Here is a 19,242-nt window from a genome sequence, read left to right on the forward strand (position 1 = left end):
CGCAGTTGTAAATGAGAACTTGTTCTCAACTTGCCTACCTGGTTAAATAAAGGAGAGAGGAGAGGGGGCTCCCTCCTAGGTCCCCCCTATACATCCCTGTATTGAATATGAAAATATATGATGGCATAATGTGTTCAGTATGCGAGCATGAAGGAAACCATATGAACAGGAGGCCAGACAAAGAGCCTACTGTGGTCCAAGTACGACCACTCCCCCCTCCTCTCCCCTCCCCTTCTCTCTTTCCCCTCTGTCTTATTCAATTGAGGGAGCAGGAGGAGAAAGAGAGAGAGAGATGAGAACAGAGTCCTGCTCAGGGAGAAAGAGAGAGAAAGTCCTACTCAGAGAGAGAAAGGGGAAGGGAGGGAGTCCTACTCAGATAGAGAGAGAAAGAGAGAGAGAGATATGAGAGAGAAAGAGAGCGAGAGAGAGAGAGAGAGAGATATGAGAGGGTCCGACCCAGACAGAGGTAGAAGGGGGAGCCATGAGGAGCTAAAAAAGGGGCAGGACAAACTAGCCATGCGCCTCACACACACACAGACCCACCGGAGTACAGGTGAGCTGCAACTATTACTGTACTACTGCTATCTGTTAAACAGGAAACATGTACAATCAGGTGCTTTGTAACGGCTAGATTATACTTTTTGGCAAAGTGATGTTTAGATGCATGTGGACTTGTACTTTGAGTTTTACCTACAGTTAATGATGTTGATCTTTAAGTTGTGAGACTCTATCTCCCTGAGGGGGAGAGAGTGCATGGGACTAAAAAAGACAAATGGGGGAAACATGAACTCTGAAATGTTAACCTTTGAACTAACTGATGACAAATATCTGTCGGTGCTGTTTTGTTACTTTCCCTTTGTGCAGGCTGCAGGTTTGCAGAGGGGGTTGGTTAATTAACTGGTGGTTACCTTAGCACTGTGGTTAGCTAGAGCTGTCACTGATAGACTAGCCTATTGTCTTGACTGTGACTGTGTGGAGCCTTGATGTGGCCCGCCCTGGTTAGGGACTGAGAGCAGCAGTGTAGTGTAACGTTAGACGATGTAACAGATGGAGGGTTAGCTAGCTGGAGACTGTATTGTCTTACCTTCCTATGATACAGCAGGTGAGGGACCTGTATAATGGTTAAAGAGAGCCATAGCAGTCAGTTGTTTTACCATATGTTAATTAATTAATTCATTAGTTATTACAGATGTAACGTATTCATGTCGATGCATGAAATCGACACCTCATTTATTCAGGTAACTGTGTTGATGTCTTGGGAATGTAGTATACTTTTACATAACATTTAATAAACAGCTAATTCATCATTTTGCTTGAATAAAACTGGCACAATGCCCCCCCGCCAAAAATTTGGCCACATTTTTTTCACAATGGCTTTTATGTTGTTGTTTCAGAGTGCTGCCCAGCCCACACATACACTGAACAAAAATATTAACACAACATGCAACAATTCCAAAGATTTTACTCGAGCACCCGAGTGGCACAGTGGTCTAATGCACTGTGTCTCAGTGCAAGAGGTGTCACTACAGTCCCTGGTTCAAATCCAGGCTGTATCACATTGAGCTGTGATTGGGAGTCCAATAGGGTGGTGCACAATTGTCTAGGGTAGGCTGTCATTGTCAATAGACTTTGTTCTTAACTGATTTGCCTATTTAAATTAAAACATAAAAAAAGGAAATTAGTCATTTGAAATTAATTAATTAGGCCCTAATCTATGGATACGGATAGAAATACTCCTCAGCACCCTTGGAGATGGCTTAAGGTAGAGAAATTTACAGTCAATTCTCTGGCAACAGCTCTGGTGGATATTCCTGCAGTCAGCATGCCAATTGCACACTCCCTCAAAACTTGAGACATCTGTGGCATTGTGTTGTGTGACAAAACTGCACATTTTAGAGTGGCCTTTTATTGTCCTCCAGCAAAAGGTGCACATGTGTAATGATAATGCAGTTTAATCAGCTTCTTGATATGCCACGCCTGTCAGGCGGATGGATTATCTTGGCAAAGGAGAAATTCTCACTAACAGGGATGTAAACAAATTTGTGCAGAAAAAAAGATAATTAAGCTATTTGTGCGTATAGAACATTTCTGGAAATTTTATTTCAGCTCATGAAACATGAGACCAATACTTTACATGTTGCGTTTATATTGTTGTTAAATATTTCAGCACCTCCTTTCTCTGAAGATTTAAACTCTTAAGTGTTTTATCTTCTAAGAGTTTCGGATGAAAGAAACTCTTGGCATGCTGTGTTGGTTTTACACACCTATTGTAGGTAATCTATTTATCGTTTAATCATCATTTAAAGTTCTCCACCTGCAGCTCCCAGTGTGGGCTGTGTTTCACATCTCACACACTGAATTACAGGCTTTATTCTCATATAATGTAGGAGACTAAATGAGAGAGAGAGAGAGAGAGAGAGAGAGAGAGAAAGAGAGAGAGAGAGAGAGAACATCATTTCTGAGGTTGATTGAGGTCTGTGCTTGACGTTGTTTTGATTTTTAGTCATCACCTCCAACACAAGCCAAGGCATGCCGGGGCTATCACTGCCCCCCTCCCTCCACCCCTCCACCCCTCCTCATTCTTCTCACTCCTCCTCCTCCTCTTCTGAAGAGGAATCACAAACCAGGAATGCCAATTTTTTTGCAAAACCTAAAATTATTTGGGAGGTCATTAAATGGCCCTTTGTCTGAACAGGAAAGAGTAGAGTAGAGCCTGCTAAACCCCTGTCTGTGCGGCTGTGTGTGTACCTACAGCCCCCAGGGGATTGTCATGGCAACCTGTCAGTCAAGGTATGCACCAGCCTGAATAGTATGGCATAGGTAACGGATACACTTGAAATCCTCTCAGGAATGCTCTCTCTCACTCGTCTGATATTCATACTCACATATCACATTATTCTATTAGTACATAGAGTGGGTACTGCATAGAGTGGGTACTGCATAGAGTGGGTATTGCATAGAGTGGGTACTGTATAGAGTGGGTATTGCATAGAGTGGGTACTGCATAGAGTGGGTACTGTATAGAGTGGGTACTGCATAGAGTGGGTACTGTATAGAGTGGGTACTGCATAGAGTGGGTATTACATAGAGTGGGTACTGCATAGAGTGGGTATTGCATAGAGTGGGTACTGCATAGAGTGGGTATTGCATAGAGTGGGTACTGCATAGAGTGGGTACTGTATAGAGTGGGTACTGCATAGAGTGGGTACTACATAAAGTCGGTACTACATAGAGTGGGTACTACATAGAGTGGGTATTACATAGAGTGGGTACTGCATAGAGTGGGTACTGCATAGAGTGGGTACTGCATAGAGTGGGTATTACATAGAGTGGGTACTGCATAGAGTGGGTATTGCATAGAGTGGGTACTGCATAGAGTGGGTATTGCATAGAGTGGGTACTGCATAGAGTGGGTACTGTATAGAGTGGGTACTGCATAGAGTGGGTACTACATAAAGTCGGTACTACATAGAGTGGGTACTACATAGAGTGGGTATTACATAGAGTGGGTACTGCATAGAGTGGGTACTACATAGAGTGGGTATTACATAGATTGGGTACTACATAGAGTGGGTACTGCATAGAGTGGGTACTGCATAGAGTGGGTACTATATAGAGTGGGTACTGCATAGAGTGGGTACTGCATAGAGTGGGTACTGCATAGAGTGGGTACTATATAGAGTGGGTACTGCATAGAGTGGGTACTGCATAGAGTGGGTACTGCATAGAGTGGGTACTATATAGAGTGGGTACTGCATAGAGTGGGTACTATATAGAGTGGGTACTGCATAGAGTGGGTATTACATAGAGTGGGTACTGCATAGAGTGGGTACTGCATAGAGTGGGTACTGCATAGAGTGGGTACTATATAGAGTGGGTACTGCATAGAGTGGGTACTGCATAGAGTGGGTACTGCATAGAGTGGGTATTACATAGATTGGGTACTACATAGAGTGGGTACTGCATAGAGTGGGTACTGCATAGAGTGGGTACTATATAGAGTGGGTACTGCATAGAGTGGGTACTGCATAGAGTGGGTACTGCATAGAGTGGGTACTATATAGAGTGGGTACTGCATAGAGTGGGTACTATATAGACTGGGTACTGCATAGAGTGGGTGAAGTGATGTACAGGTGAAGTGATAGACAGGTGAACTAATAGAAAGGTGAACTGATAGACAGGTAAGCTGATAGACAGGTAAGCTGATAGACAGATAAGCTGATAGACAGGTAAAGTGTATGAGAGTACAGTTAAAGCAAAGTGATGGACAGGTAAACCGTATGACAGTACTGTTAAGGTAAGCTGATAGACAGGTGAACTGACAGACAGGTGAACTGACAGACAGGTAGGCTGATAGACAGGTACATTGATAGACAGGTGAATTGATAGACAGGTGAACTGATAGGCAGGTGAACTGATAGACAGGTGAAATGATAGACAGGTGAAATGATAGACAGGTGAAATGATAGACAGGTGAACTGATAGACAGGTGAAATGATAGACAGGTGAAATGATAGACAGGTGAAATGATAGACGGGTGAACTGTGAAAGGTACCCGGAAAAGGTATTGTATCTTTTTCCTGGGGAAAACACAGAAAATATGAAACAAGCTGATAGATCAAATAAGTGTGTGTGTGTGTGTGTTGTGTGTGTGTGTTGTGTGTACAGTGTAACACCTTTGAAGTAGAGCTTCATGTAATTGAAAGGTAGTGGGGATAAAGCAGATTAAGGTGCCATCAGACACCAGGTATAAGAGTAGACGATGGGATCAGGGGGCGATGCTGTCAGGGAGTGATGGGATCAGGGGGCGATGCTGTCAGGGAGTGATGGGATCAGGGGGCGATGCTGTCAGGGAGTGATGGGATCAGGGGGCGATGCTGTCAGGGAGTGATGCGATCAGGGGGCGATGCTGTCAGGGAGTGATGGGATCAGGGGGCGATGCTGTCAGGGAGTGATGGGGTCAGGGGGCGATGCTGTCAGGGAGTGATGGGATCAGGGGGCGATGCTGTCAGGGAGTGATGGGGTCAGGGGGCGATGCTGTCAGGGAGTGATGGGATCAGGGGGCGATGCTGTCAGGGAGTGATGGGATTAGGGGGCGATGCTGTCAGAGAGTGATGGGGTCAGTGAGTGTTGGATAGCGGGATGTTCCTGAACTTCAAATCCACAATTACGTCATAATTCTACACACATCCAAAACCTAATCTCGGTACCCAGAACCAAATCTCCTGCATGAGATACTGTCCACAACCAGATCACTGGTGGATTCACAGGTAGTTCTGAATAATAAGCCCAAACACGAGGGTTGTATAGTTCAGTTCAGGATTTTTTTAGGGATATATTAAGACATGTTGCTGTTTGTAGAATACATCCAAGCAGCATGACTGTGGTTTTATTGGTAATTATGAATGTTGGGGTACGGACACAAAACAAAGGTTGTGGAGTTTATGGTTTAAAGTTTTTTGTTCTTTTTAAAAAAAAATTCTGCTGAAATTGTCTAGATTATGAAGTTATGAATCAGGAGAAACACAGAGGTTATAAAGTTCAGGATTTGATGGAAGCATTGTAGGGTTAGTGGTATTTCTAAATACAGACAGACAGAGAAGTAGTGTAGTCCAGGATTTGAGACATAGTAAGACATTTGCTACGTCTTGCTCATGTTTTTCTGAACTAGGAAGTTGTCTAAAATTGGTTTAAATTGTGAAGGGGTCGTGTAGTTCAGGATTTGAAGGATATATTAAGACAGTTGAACATCTTGCTGATCTTTGCCTGCCAGATTTAGTAACTCAGTGCTTTCCCAGTGATTTCATGTCAGTCTGAAGGACTCCAACTCCAACACATGTTCACAGTCTTGTGGTGAACAAATATTTACAGATTACATTAAAAGATTTTAATCAGAACCGAATTCTAGACATTCTTCCAACAGATGTCATCAACAGAACAGATGGTCGCCACTTTGTAGATCCAAGATTGTAAACATCAACTTCATGTGAACGTGTTGAAATTTACTCAACTGTGTTAACATCCGTATCTCAAAGTTCCCTATTTATGAAATCTGTCAGAATGATGGTGTACAGTATACGGAATAATACAAACCCAATCGTGTATGAAATAAAACGTGGCAAACTCAAAATGATGTCGTAAAATCTAAACAATGAAAACCAGATTGATGTCAACACATCTGTCCTCCCTCCTTCACACATCAACAGGAATCAACTTGTCATTAATGTGTTCCAAATGATATACTATACTTAAGTAGTGTACTATATAGGAGATAGGGAGCAAGTTGTTAAGCAGACATTGTGTCTAAACAATGCAACCCTTTTCCTCCTTTCACATTGGTCTCGGGTTCGGACACATCAGGTACCTACTAGGCAGACCACCTCATTTCAACGTGGTGGAGAATTGGGTAATATTTGTTAGATAACGTTGATCAATGAGATTCCAAACCTATTTTCACACACATAAAAATAAAGCCAAGAAGTTTGTTGAATTCCAAATGTGTTATCACACTGTGCTTTCAACCATTTAAAAAGCACAGCAAAGTGTGTAACACAACTGTGTGTGTTATCGTTGTGCTTTGATCTAATAGCAGGACCAAATGACCTGTGTTGGAGTTAGTTGCTATTACACTAAAGTACATGGTGCAAGTGATCAAGACCGTTTGAGATTCTGTGCAAATTACTATTGCAATTGTGAAGATTTCCACTGACCTGACCCATGACCCTGACCCTGACCCATGACCCATGACCCTGAACGCTTTCTATGATTACATAAGAAGACATTTATTGTTACAGTAGACTCAGAATATGGCAATGGATGTGTTACTCATTTTTAAGGTTGAATAAATAACGTTACATTTGTTTGTAAGATAGCCTTAACATTTAAAAGTAATATTGAATTGTGTTTGGTTAATCTGCTTGCATATCTACTGCTTGGATAGTTCCATCTGAGACACTGGCTTAATCCTGTTCTTTAACTTTCATGTTTGAATGAGGAGACGTGAATCCAACATATCATTTGTTAACATGTCGACACGTTAATAGTCTATTTACTGTATTTTAAAAGTGATATTGAATTGTGTTTGGTTGTCAACACAACAAAATATCAATTTTTGAAAGGGGATGTTTCTTCTGATTGGATAGTTCCATCTGTACCACTGACTTAGTCTGGCTTAATTATTTTAACTCTGTGCCGCTGAGTGTGTCTTTAATTACAGTTTGTCTACAAATACAAATTAACAATTGATGTTGGATTCACATACCCATTTCAACCAAAAATGTAAGTTAAAGAATAGGACTATACCAAATCAAATGATAAATGCACATTAAATACAGTTTAATTTGATTTAATTCAATTCTTTAATTTACATTTTTTTGGTTGAGATGGAGACTTGAATCCTACATATCAAAACAAATTTGATTTGGCACATACACATATTTATGCAGATGTTATTGTGGGTGTAGCAAAATGCTTGTGTTCCTAGATCCAACGGTCCAGTAATATTTAACAATTCACAACAATACACACATCTAAAAGTAAAATAATGGAATTAAGAAATATATAAATATTAGGACGAGCAATGTCGGAGTGGCATTGACTAAAATACAGTAGAATAGAATACAGTAGAATAAAATACAGTAGAATAAATTCAGTAGAATAGAATCCCCCGATTATGCGTTGGGCCCTCTGGAGAGCCCTGTGGTTGTGGACGGTGCATTTGCCGTACCAGGTGGTGATCCGTACCAGGTGGTGATCCGTACCAGGTGGTGATCCGGCCGACAGGGGTATGAGTACTTAACTTTACGATTTAGCGTTTTTACAACTTTTACTTCACTACATTCCAAAAGGAAATAATGTACTTTTTACTCCATACATTTTCCCTGACAACCAAAAGTACGTGTTACATTTTGAATGCTTAGCAGGACAGGAAAATGGTCAAATTCAAGCACTTATCAAGAGAACAAGTAGTCATCCCTACTGCCTCTGGCCTGGCGGACTCACTGAACACAAATGCATGTTGTGTAAATAATGTCTGAGTGTTGTAGTGTGCCCCTGGCTATCCATACATTTTAAAAGCAAGAAAATGGTGCTGTCTGCTTAGCTTAATATAAGGAATTTTAAATGACTTATATTTTTACTTTTGATACTTAAGTATATTTTAGCAATTAGAATTACTTTTGACACTTACGTTTATTTAAAACCAAATACTTCTGGATTTTTATTCAAGTAGTATTTTACTGTCTGACTTTCATTTTTAATAGTGTAACTTTCTATTAAGGTATCTATACATTTGGGTATCTATACAACTGGGTACTTTTTTCCACCACGGGTCTGTGTATACCTCTGTGCATGCATGCCAGCCTGTTTATGGGTTTGGGGCCGATTGTCTTTGTTTTGGGGTCGTTAGGGGGTCATGGAAAACAACACTGTTCTTTGTTGTCTGTGTGACTTGACTATCACGCTGAACGTGACTCACAAACACAACAATCCGGCAAGTCTGATCAGGGATGGGACACTCTCTCTCTCTCTCTCTCTCTCTCTCTCTCTCTCCCCTCTCTCTCTCTCTTTCTCTTTCTCTCTCTTTCTCTTTCTGTCTCTCTCTCTCTCTCCCCCTCTCTCTCTCTCTTTCTCTTTCTGTCTCTCTCTCTCCCCTCTCGCTCTTCTCCCTCTTTCTCTCTCTCTTCCCCCTCTCTTTCTCTCTCTCGCTCTCTCTCTCTCTTCTCCCTCTCTTGCTCTCTCTCTCTCTCGCTCTCTCTTCTCCCTCTCGCTCTCTCTCTCTCTATCTTCTCCCTCTCTTTCTCCCTCTCTCTCTTCCCCCTCTCTTTCTCTCTCGTTCTCTTTCTCTCTCTTTCTCTCTCTCTCTCTCTGACCCAATGTGATGTAGACAAGTCTACCACTTGTTGACAGGGGTCTGGCCCATGCGGCTACCCACCTCTTTCTTAATGGTATCCTGTGTAAGGCCTGGGAGACCAAGCCAGCTCTCTGAACACTGTATGGGTATGTATGTGATTCTGTGAACTGATTATATTCTGCTCTGTTTGTGTCTGTTGGTCGTCTGCTCTGTTACTGTTGAAAACGTCTGATTAGAATGTTAATGCAATTCATTAGCTGTTTTTAATTGTATTTCTACATCCTGGGTATTTCTGAAGCAACATACCAGTTCAACCAGAGTGGGCGTTGTATTTATAACATGCATCATTGTAAATCCTGACTGCGAAAACTCAAAGGCTTCAGGCTTTAGTTGAACCAACTAATCAAAGTTAGTCATTCAAACTCAAACCAGATGTTTGCATGTGATTCAAACAGCAGAGGTTAACTAACCTATTCATGTCAATGCAGAACAGTGGACTTCTTCTACCCGGCACCTATACCTCCACAACTAGTACGCACACCTGCGTTTTGTCTGGAGCTTTTCTTTTCTCCTCTCCCTGCGGTCACATTACTTATGGGAACAAAGGCAAAGCAGTACGGTGGTGGACAGATGGCCCAAATCACACCCTTTCCCCCTATATACAGACAGAAGTGCACTACGTTTGACCAGAGACCTGTAAGTGGACTAAAGGGAATAAAGGATGCCATTTGGGACAAAAAAAAACAGGCTGGTCTGATGAATAGGATCTGTTCCACTGTGTTATCTGTCTCTATCAGTAATACATTATGAAGAGGATCTGTTCCACTGTGTTATCTGTCTCTATCAGTAATACATTATGAAGAGGTTCTGTTCCACTGTGTTATCTGTCTCTATCAGTAATACATTATGAAGAGGTTCTGTTCCACTGTGTTTTCTGTCTCTATCAGTAATACATTATGAAGAGGATCTGTTCCACTGTGTTATCTGTCTCTATTAGTAATACATTATGAAGAGGTTCTGTTCCACTGTGTTATCTGTCTCTATCAGTAATACATTAGGAAGAGGTTCTGTTCCACTTTGTTATCTGTCTCTATCAGTAATACATTATGAAGAGGTTCTGTTCCACTGTGTTATCTGTCTCTATCAGTAATACATTATGAAGAGGATCTGTTCCATTGTGTTATCAAATCAAATTTTATTTGTCACAAGCGCCGAATACAACAGGTACCTTACAGTGAAATGCTTTACTTACAAGCCCTCAACCAACAGTGCTTTAAGAAGGTAAGAAAAAAGAAGTGTTAAGTAAAAAATAGAAGTAACAAATAATTAAAGAGCAGTAGTAAAATAACAATAGAGAGGCAATATACAGGGGGGTACGGGTACAGAGTCAATGTGGAGGATATATATAGGGGGTACCGGAACAGAGTCAATGTGGAGGCTATATACAGGGGGTACGGGTACAGAGTCAATGTGGAGGCTATATATAGGGGGTACCGGAACAGAGTCAATGTGGAGGCTATATACAGGGGGTACCGGAACAGAGTCAATGTGGAGGCTATATACAGGGGGTATGGGTACAGAGTCAATGTGGAGGCTATATACAGGGGGTACCGGAACAGAGTCAATGTGGAGGCTATATACAGGGGGTACCGGTACAAAGTCAATGTGGAGGCTATATACAGGGGGTACCGGTACAGAGTCAATGTGGAGGATATATACAGGGGGTACCGGTACAGAGTCAATGTGTGGAGGCTATATACAGGGGGTACCGGTACAGAGTCAATGTGGCGGCTATATACAGGGGGTACCAGTACAGAGTCAATGTGGAGGCTATATACAGGGGGTACCGGTACAGAGTCAATGTGGAGGCTATATATAGGGGGTACCGGTACAGAGTCAATGTGGAGGCTATATACAGGGGGTCCCGGTACAGAGTCAATGTGGAGACTATATACAGGGGGTACCGGTACAGAGTCAATGTGGAGACTATATACAGGGGGTACCCGTACAGAGTCAATGTGCGGAGGCACCAGTTACTTGAGGAAATTGAGGTAATATGTACATGTAGGTAGAGTTAAAGTGACTATGCATAGATAATAAACAGAGAGTAACAGTAGTGTAAAAGAGGGGTATGGGTAGCCCTTTGATTAGCTGTTCAGGAGTCTTATGGCTTGGGGATAGAAGCTGTTAAGTAGCCTTTTGGACTTAGACTTGTGGCTCTGGTACTGCTTGCAGTGCTGTACAGAGAGAACAGTCTATGACTTGGGTGACTGGAGTCTTTGACAATTTTTAGTGCCTTCCTCTGACACCGCCTGGTGTAGAGGTCCTGGATGGCAGGAAGCTTGGCCCCAGTGATGTACTGGGCCGTACGCACTACCCTCTGTAGTGCCTTGCGGTCGGAGGCCGAGCAGTTGACATACCAGGCAATGATTCAGCCAGTCAGGATGCTCTCCATGGTGCAGCTGTAGAACCTTTTGAGGATCTGAGGACCCATGCCAAATCTTTTCAGTGTCCTGGGGGGGAATAGGCTTTGTCGTGCCCTCTTCATGACTGTCTTAGTATGTTTGGACCATGATAGTTTGATTGTGATGTGGACACCAAGGAACTTGAAGCTCTCAACCTGCTCCACTACAGCCCCGTCTAAAATGGGGTGTGCTCGGTGCTCTTTCTCCTGTAGTCCACAATCATCTCCTTTGTCTTGATCACGTTGAGTGAGAGGTTGTTGTCCTGGCACCACACTGCCAGGTCTTTGACCGCCTCCCTATAGGCTGTCTCATTGTTGTCGGTGATCAGGCCTACCACTGTTGTGTCATCAGCAACCCTGATGATGGCTATGCAGTCGTGGGTGGACAGGGAGTACAGGAGGGGACTGAGCACGCACTCTGGAGGGGCCCCCGTGTTGATGATCAGCATGGTGGATGTGTTGTTACCTACCCTTTCCACATGGGGGTGGCCCGTCAGGAAGTCCAGGATCCAGTTGGAGAGGGAGGTGTTTAGTCCCAGGATCCTTAGCTTAGTGATGAGCTTTGAGGGTACTATGGTGTTGAACGCTGAGCTGTAGTCAATGAACAGTATTCTCACATAGGTGTATTTTTGTCCAGGTGTGAAAGGGCAGTGTTGAGTGCGATTGAGATTGCATTATCTGTGGATCTGTTGGGGCGGTATGCAAATTGGAGTGGGTCTAGGGTTTCTGGGATAATGGTGTTGATGTGAGCCATGACCAGCCTTTCAAAGCACTTCATGGATACAGACATGAGTGCTACGGGTCGGTAGTCATTTAGGCAGGTTACCTAAGAGTTCTTGGGCACAGGGACTATAGTGGTCCACTTGAATAGGATCTGTTCCATTGTGTTATCTGTCTCTATCAGTAATACATTATGAAGAGGTTCTGTTCCATTGTGTTAACAAATCAAATTTTATTTGTCACAAGCTGTAACGGCTGTTGAATGGAGTAGACCAAGGCGCAGCGTGGTTATTTCTCATCATGAAATTTAATGGAAAATGAGAACACTTTACAACTAAACAAAAGACAACAGCCAAACAGTTCTGTCATGTAACAAATGACTAAACAGAAAATAACTACCCACAAAACCCAAAGGAAAACAGGCTGCCTAAGTATGGCTCCCAATCAGCAACAACGATATACAGCTGTCCCTGATTGAGAGCCATACCCGGCCAAAACAAAGAAATACCAAACATAGAAAAAAGCACATAGAATGCCCACCCCAACTCACACCCTGACCAACCAAAATAGAGACATAAAAGGATCTCTAAGGTCAGGGCGTGACACTAGCGCCGAATACAACAGGTACCTTACAGTGAAATGCTTTACTTACATAATACATAATGAAGAGGATCTGTTCAATAAGGAGCCAGACTGATCTGAAAACATTCCTGTATATCATCAGATGATGAAACTATTTAAACCAGCCTGGTCACTAGAAATAGACTTCGATCTCAGACGTTTGAAAAGGCCCTGAACACGTCGCTTTATTCCTTCCTCGGCACATACAGAATACCAACCTGGAGGCCCAAACAACAGTCCCAGTTCAGTCCTTTTCCACACACACACACACACACACACACACTGTTACGTTCCCCAGTTTCTGTGTTGTGGTTTGTGTATATCATGTATGTATCTCAGGAAATGGATTCCTGAAATTCTCTACGAGCAGCAATCAACATTGATGATTGGAGAGCTGACCCCGCCCCCTCATCAGGACACAGCTGTCTCCAATTAACAACCCCACCAAAAGCTATATAAGCCAGTGTTCTGTTGATAGAGAGAGAAGATTGCAGGGAGATATTGGCTGAGAGAGGAGGTTGATGGCAGAGGGATATATATATATATATATATATATATATATATATATATATATATATATATATATATATATGTTGGTTGATGGCAGAGGGATATATATATGCTGGTTGATGGCAGAGGGATATATATGTTGGTTGTTTCTCAGAAAGAGCATTTGGTATGTACTTAGTTAGTTGTTGCTGAGAAACCTTATGTGCTGTGTTAGTTTGTTGTTCAGAGAGAGAGAGCTTCTTTAATGTCCTGAGTTAGTTTTTTTCTCAGTTTGTTGTGAAATCATTTGGAGTATTCTGTTTCATTTGTTCCCAGGGGGGAAGGGGAAGGCACCTAGGGAGTGCTTAGGCAAGAGGCCCGCGGGCATAAATATACCCATAGTAATTTATTGTCTATACACTAGGAAAGACCTGGGCGGACCATCCCCTGTATTTTGGTTAGTGCACCAGGTGGTGCTAGTTAGGTAAGTAGTGGGTAGGCAGGTAAGGTAGGAGAGGGGGCTTTGCTATTTAGTTTCTTTGCTTTGGTTCCGTCCAGACCCTTTTCCCCAACCTTACCGTGTGAAGGAATAAATTCCCTGTTAACGGTCTTCTCTGCCTATTTGTCATCCTTGCTCACACCTACACTTCCCTACCTTTTTCACACCACGGAGAGTTAAGTTGTAGCAGGGTGTTGCGTTCCCTCTTTCTAGAGGCGTGGTTAACACACACACGTTCATCCCTCCTTGTCTAATGTAATCCTTTATAGACTGAGACATCAAGCATGTCGTCATTAATCCACATTAACCTTGTCAGCACCTGAGTGTAATACGTTACAATATATCTCCTCTCACCACCAGGGCCGAGGCAGATAGAGATAAAGCTAATAGCTGGCAGCGTTAGCCGTTTAGTGAGATTTCCTGACATTAATGAGTCCTGACCCTTCACCTGTAGGAGAACTCTGGGGTTATCCTTAAGTTCACAACACTGGGGTTATCCTTCCTCAAGTTCACAACGCTGGGGTTATCCTTAAGTTCACAACACTGGGGTTATCCTTCCTCAAGTTCACAACGCTGGGGTTATCCTTAAGTTCACAACACTGGGGTTATCCTTCCTCAAGTTCACAACGCTGGGGTTATCCTTCAAGTTCACAACTCTTACGAAAGCTTTTCCTTTTTCCTTCTCCACCCCTGTGTGTGTCCCATTTTCAGTTTTTTGGGGATGTCTTGCTCTCTCTATAATTTGCGTAGAGTTACAATATTTACAATATTTGTCAACAAAGAGCTCACTGCAAAGCATTAGACTGGTAGAGAACCAGACAAACATATTACAGTATATTAGCGAAAGATGTGGAAACCAAAAACCACTCCCAGTGTCCCCCCTTCCAAAACTGTAAAAATGGCAGACTTCATTTTTGACTCAAAACTCTGAACTTTACAGTTTCTTTTTGGATTATTTCCTACATGCTTAGAAATGGTGGTGACTCGAGGAACCATAGAGATCCTCATTGAACCATTGCTAGTCAATGGTACATATTTGCACCTTTGGTTAGTTGAGGGGTTATTGGAGAAACCTTTAATGGTTCATTGTGGCAACGGGTTCTTGGAAGAACCCTGGAGTGGAGGAGTGGCTTACTCGGGGCGTGGCTTAAAGATATATATATATATTTTTTGGGCCACCTGTTATAGTCAATGTCATTCATGTTCATCTGTTCTGTTGTATTGTCATCACATGTCAATGAGCCTAACACAAATACACATTTTGAACTGGAGAGGTTCTGCTGGCATGGCAAGCTAAAAGGTTCTTCCAAGTATTTTTACTTCTAAGAGTGTAAACCTGGGAGCATTGGATGGCCACTCTTCTTTCTGTATCAAGCAGTTGTTATCAGTGGCGCACCGCAGTTTCGCCAGCCCCCGCCCCCCAGTTTTTCTACATAATCTCATGCAATTCTAAACATTTTACCATGAGGCTGAGAGAAAATGTTGCTTCTTTTAAAGCTAATTTCCTGCGATTATACACATTTTGCCACGGGGCAGAGAGAATATTTGTATTTTTAAAGCGGCAATCAGCAGTTGAAACAATAACAGTGTGTTTTCCCTGCCCCTGTTTTGGATACAAATGGGCCTGGAGAAATGTAATCACTCTCAGATTAATAGACAGAGCTATGGATGCAAGGACTGACCATCCATTATATAAAAATTATAGATATAACCGTGTTTTGAGCCTGTGGGTCCTTCTCACACTGAATACATCAGTGAGTCAGGGAGGGTAGAAATGAATTCAGTTTACAGATGAATACCTCAGTGAGTCAGGGAGTGTAGAAATGAATTCAGTTTACAGATCTTCTTCTTCTTATTGTTTTTGTCCTGTCTTCCAGGTGGTAGTGTTCCAGACCTGGGCACTGCACGGGCTTGGAGACAGAACCAGTGGAGATCAGCCTCTCATGACAACAAAAGCTTTACTCTACCCTGAATTCTACAGCACCATATTCTACCATACACTCCTTCAATAGGGATTGGAGATACAGATCACCCAGACTTAGAGTTGAAGTATCACCCAGACTGGATAAACAACTAACTTCCCTTAACATAGACATTGTTATCTCCTCCAAAAAACAACCTAAATAAACCAACTGACAGCTCGAATTGCAGAGGGATCAGACTGAGAACTCTGCTGCCTGGGCCTCAGCTCAAATGACAATGTATGGATATAATGGTAATGTATGGATATATTGGTAATGCATGGATATAATGGTAATGCATGGATATATTGGTAATGCATGGATATATTGGTAATGCATGGATATATTGGTAATGCATGGATATATTGATAATGCATGGATATATTGGTAATGCATGGATATATTGGTAATGCATGGATATATTGGTAATGCATGGATATATTGGTAATGTATGGATATATTGATAATGCATGGATATATTGGTAATGCATGGATATATTGGTAATGCATGGATATATTGGTAATGCATGGATATATTGGTAATGCATGGACATATTGGTAATGTGTAGATATATTGGTAATGCGTGGATATATTGGTAATGCATGGATATATTGGTAATGCATGGATATATTGGTAATGCGTGGATATATTGGTTATGTATGGATATATTCGTAATGCATGGATATAATGACAATGTATGGATATATTGGTAATGCATGATATATTGGTAATGCATGGATATATTGGTAATGCATGGACATATTGGTAATGTATGGATATATTGGTTATGTATGGATATATTGGTAATGCGTGGATATATTGGTTATGTATGGATATATTGGTAATGCATGGATATATTGGTAATGCGTGGATATATTGGTTATGTATGGATATATTCGTAATGCATGGATATAATGACAATGTATGGATATAGTGGTAATGTATAGATATATTGGTAACGTACTGTACATCTCTGCATTTAATCCAAACCAATATCCATCAGGACTAAAACGTGACTCCCAGCATTGACTCCTGGATGGATAGATGGATGCATGGATGAGAATAATAAAAAATAAAGAAAAGGTATAGCTGACGTATCGGCCAGTGGCGCTCGGAAACTCCTAACTGCTCTTAGGAGTGACCTTTTCTAGAGGGAAATGTTGTTTCTCACTCCGTCCGAACCAAACGACAGGAAGCTTTGAAACACACGGCCACCCCGGTCACCCCCTCCTTGGCATTGTTGAGTCTAAAGAGCTGCTCGCTTTCTCCACAAGAAAAATAATCTGTCAGGGAGAGATTGCAATGCAGTCAACGGGCATGTTTGGGTGGCTGGACTAAGAAAGGAAAGAAAGAATGATTGGAAGAAAGGGGGAGGAAGAGAAGAGAAACGTCTGGGTTTTGGAGAAAAATAAAGATTTAGAGGGAGGGAAGACAGACAAACAGAAATAGAAAAGTTTGATGGTTTCTCAGCCTTTCTGCATTAGCTGGAGATTTGAAGTAGAGCACATCGTTATTGTGAAAGCGTCTTGGCTGTGATCCATGGGAACTGATCCAGCGTGCTGTGTGTCTGTGGAGCTCCCAGCCTGCTTTAGTCTCCTGGGACATCCCTGAAACTGTTTCTGGTAGGTCCTGAGTACCCTTCTCCCATCCATCACCCTCCCTCCTTGTTAGCTAGCTAGCTACAGGACTAAGGAACTAAAGGAAACCTTAAGGAGGAATACTGAAGAAAGTTTGAGGGAAGAGGTGTCCAGCAGCAGGAGAAGCAACATGGACAGCTAAGATTATCCTTATCCCCACTGGTGATTCACTTTTTTGCTCCACTCACTCCAAAAGAGGACTGTCTGAACTTACTCTGAACACTCCACAAACGGTGATCCTCAAATTGACACAGACCAAGCCAGGGACGGCTGCAGACGGTCTGGGTAGAAGAAGAGACAGAAACTGTGGAGCAAACCAGAGGAGAAGCAGAGAAACTCCACAACTCCTCCAGCAGAGCAGCAAAGAGATGGAGACGGAGAGGGGTCATATGTCTGTGAGGAGAGGGGTAAGCTGGAGCCCAGCTGGAGGGAGGAAGCCCCTTCAGGGCGGGAACACGGACACCGGCAAAAGAGAGAGTGATGCATCTTTGGAGAGGCGGGACTACAAAGGGATCAAAGGACAGGTGACATCGACCTCCACCAATCAGCTGGCTCGGAAAACCAGTAAGTTTGATGTTTATTCTATTACATGGTTTTGGCTTCTAGTTACCTGCTGGTTTCTTTTTGGATAACTAACCTGCCACAGGGCAACAGCAGGAGGGAATGTGGAACATGATGAAAGTACACTGATGGGACTCTGAGATGCAGTAGTTTAGAGTGTCTGAGAATTTCCTTTTGTGAGGGTGGAGACGTAGATTTTTCCAGAACCCTCAATTTTTTCAAATTATTATTATTATTATTATTTAAACTTCCAACGATATCGAGAGGCAAAGGTTGAGTCATGTGTCCTCTGAAACATGACCCACCAAAATCACGCTCTTAACACCCGCCCGTTTAACCCGGAAGCACCAATGTGTCGGAGGAAACACCGTTTACCTGACGACTGAGGTCAGCCTGCAGGCGCCCGGCCAGCCGCAAGGAGTCGCTAGAGCGCGATGAGCCTCCCCCTGGCCAAACCCTCCCCTAACCCTGACGACGCTGGGCCAAGGGACTCCCGATCATGGCCGGGTTGTGATACAACCCGGGATCGAACCCGGGTCTGTAGTGACGCCTCTAGCACTACGATGCAGTGCCTTTAGACCGCTGCGCCACTCGGGAGGTCGGAACTCTCAATTTGTAACACGTATGAACACAGAAGCTGATCACACAGCTGACCAAATGACATGAGATATTACTTCTGGGAGATTATACTCCATGCTATGTCAGAGATGGTTAAAGGTTCAAAGAAACATCTGTTTCCCTGCATTAAAAACGCAGACTGGGCTACCATGACATACGCGCGCGCGCACACACACACGCACACGCACACACACGCACAGACACACGCACAAACACACGCACATATACAGAAACTGGACTGCTCTGAGATGCTCATAGTAAAATGTGTAGAATTGCATGAGATTATATATAAAAACTGCACATTTTTCTCTTTTGCCCCATGGCAAAATGTGTAGAATTGCAGGAAGTTAGGAGAGAGCCTTGCTCGAACCTGGCGGGGGGGGGGGGGGGGCTGGCGAAACTGCGGTGCGCCACTGATAACAACTGCTTGATACAGAAAGAAGAGTGGCCATCCAATGCTCCTAGGTTTACACTCTTAGAAGTAAAGATACTGGAAGAACCTTTTAGCTTGCCATGCCAGCAGAACCTCTCCAGTTCAAAATGTGTATTTGTGTTAGGCTCATTGACATGTGATGACAATACAACAGAACAGATGAACATGAATGACATTGACTATAACAGGTGGCCCAAAAAATATATATATATCTTTAAGCCACGCCCCGAGTAAGCCACTCCTCCACTCCAGGGTTCTTCCAAGAACCCGTTGCCACAATGAACCATTAAAGGTTTCTCCAATAACCCCTCAACTAACCAAAGGTGCAAATATGTACCATTGACTAGCAATGGTTCAATGAGGATCTCTATGGTTCCTCGAGTCACC

General features: G+C 42.8%; 1 protein-coding gene across 4 annotated transcripts in view; it reads left to right on the forward strand.

Annotated features, from left to right (window-relative positions):
• Positions 1–422: 422 nt before the first annotated feature.
• Positions 423–19,242, forward strand: part of synpo (synaptopodin) — a 66,929-nt gene continuing 48,109 nt past the window's right edge. Inside the window, exons 1-3 of one of the 4 annotated variants that reach the window (XM_029772044.1) lie at positions 423–553; positions 15,522–15,845; positions 16,610–17,807. In XM_029772044.1, the coding sequence (XP_029627904.1) occupies positions 17,612–17,807 (196 nt within the window). In that variant the 5' untranslated portion in view covers positions 423–553; positions 15,522–15,845; positions 16,610–17,611. Of the gene's footprint in view, positions 554–15,521; positions 15,860–16,126; positions 17,808–19,242 lie in introns of those variants that run through there. The other 3 variants (XM_029772046.1, XM_029772042.1, XM_029772043.1) reach the window with 3 other exon arrangements.

Source organism: Salmo trutta, chromosome 13 (assembly GCF_901001165.1).
Source record: "Salmo trutta chromosome 13, fSalTru1.1, whole genome shotgun sequence".
In the NCBI taxonomy this organism is placed as follows: Eukaryota; Metazoa; Chordata; class Actinopteri; order Salmoniformes; family Salmonidae; genus Salmo; species Salmo trutta.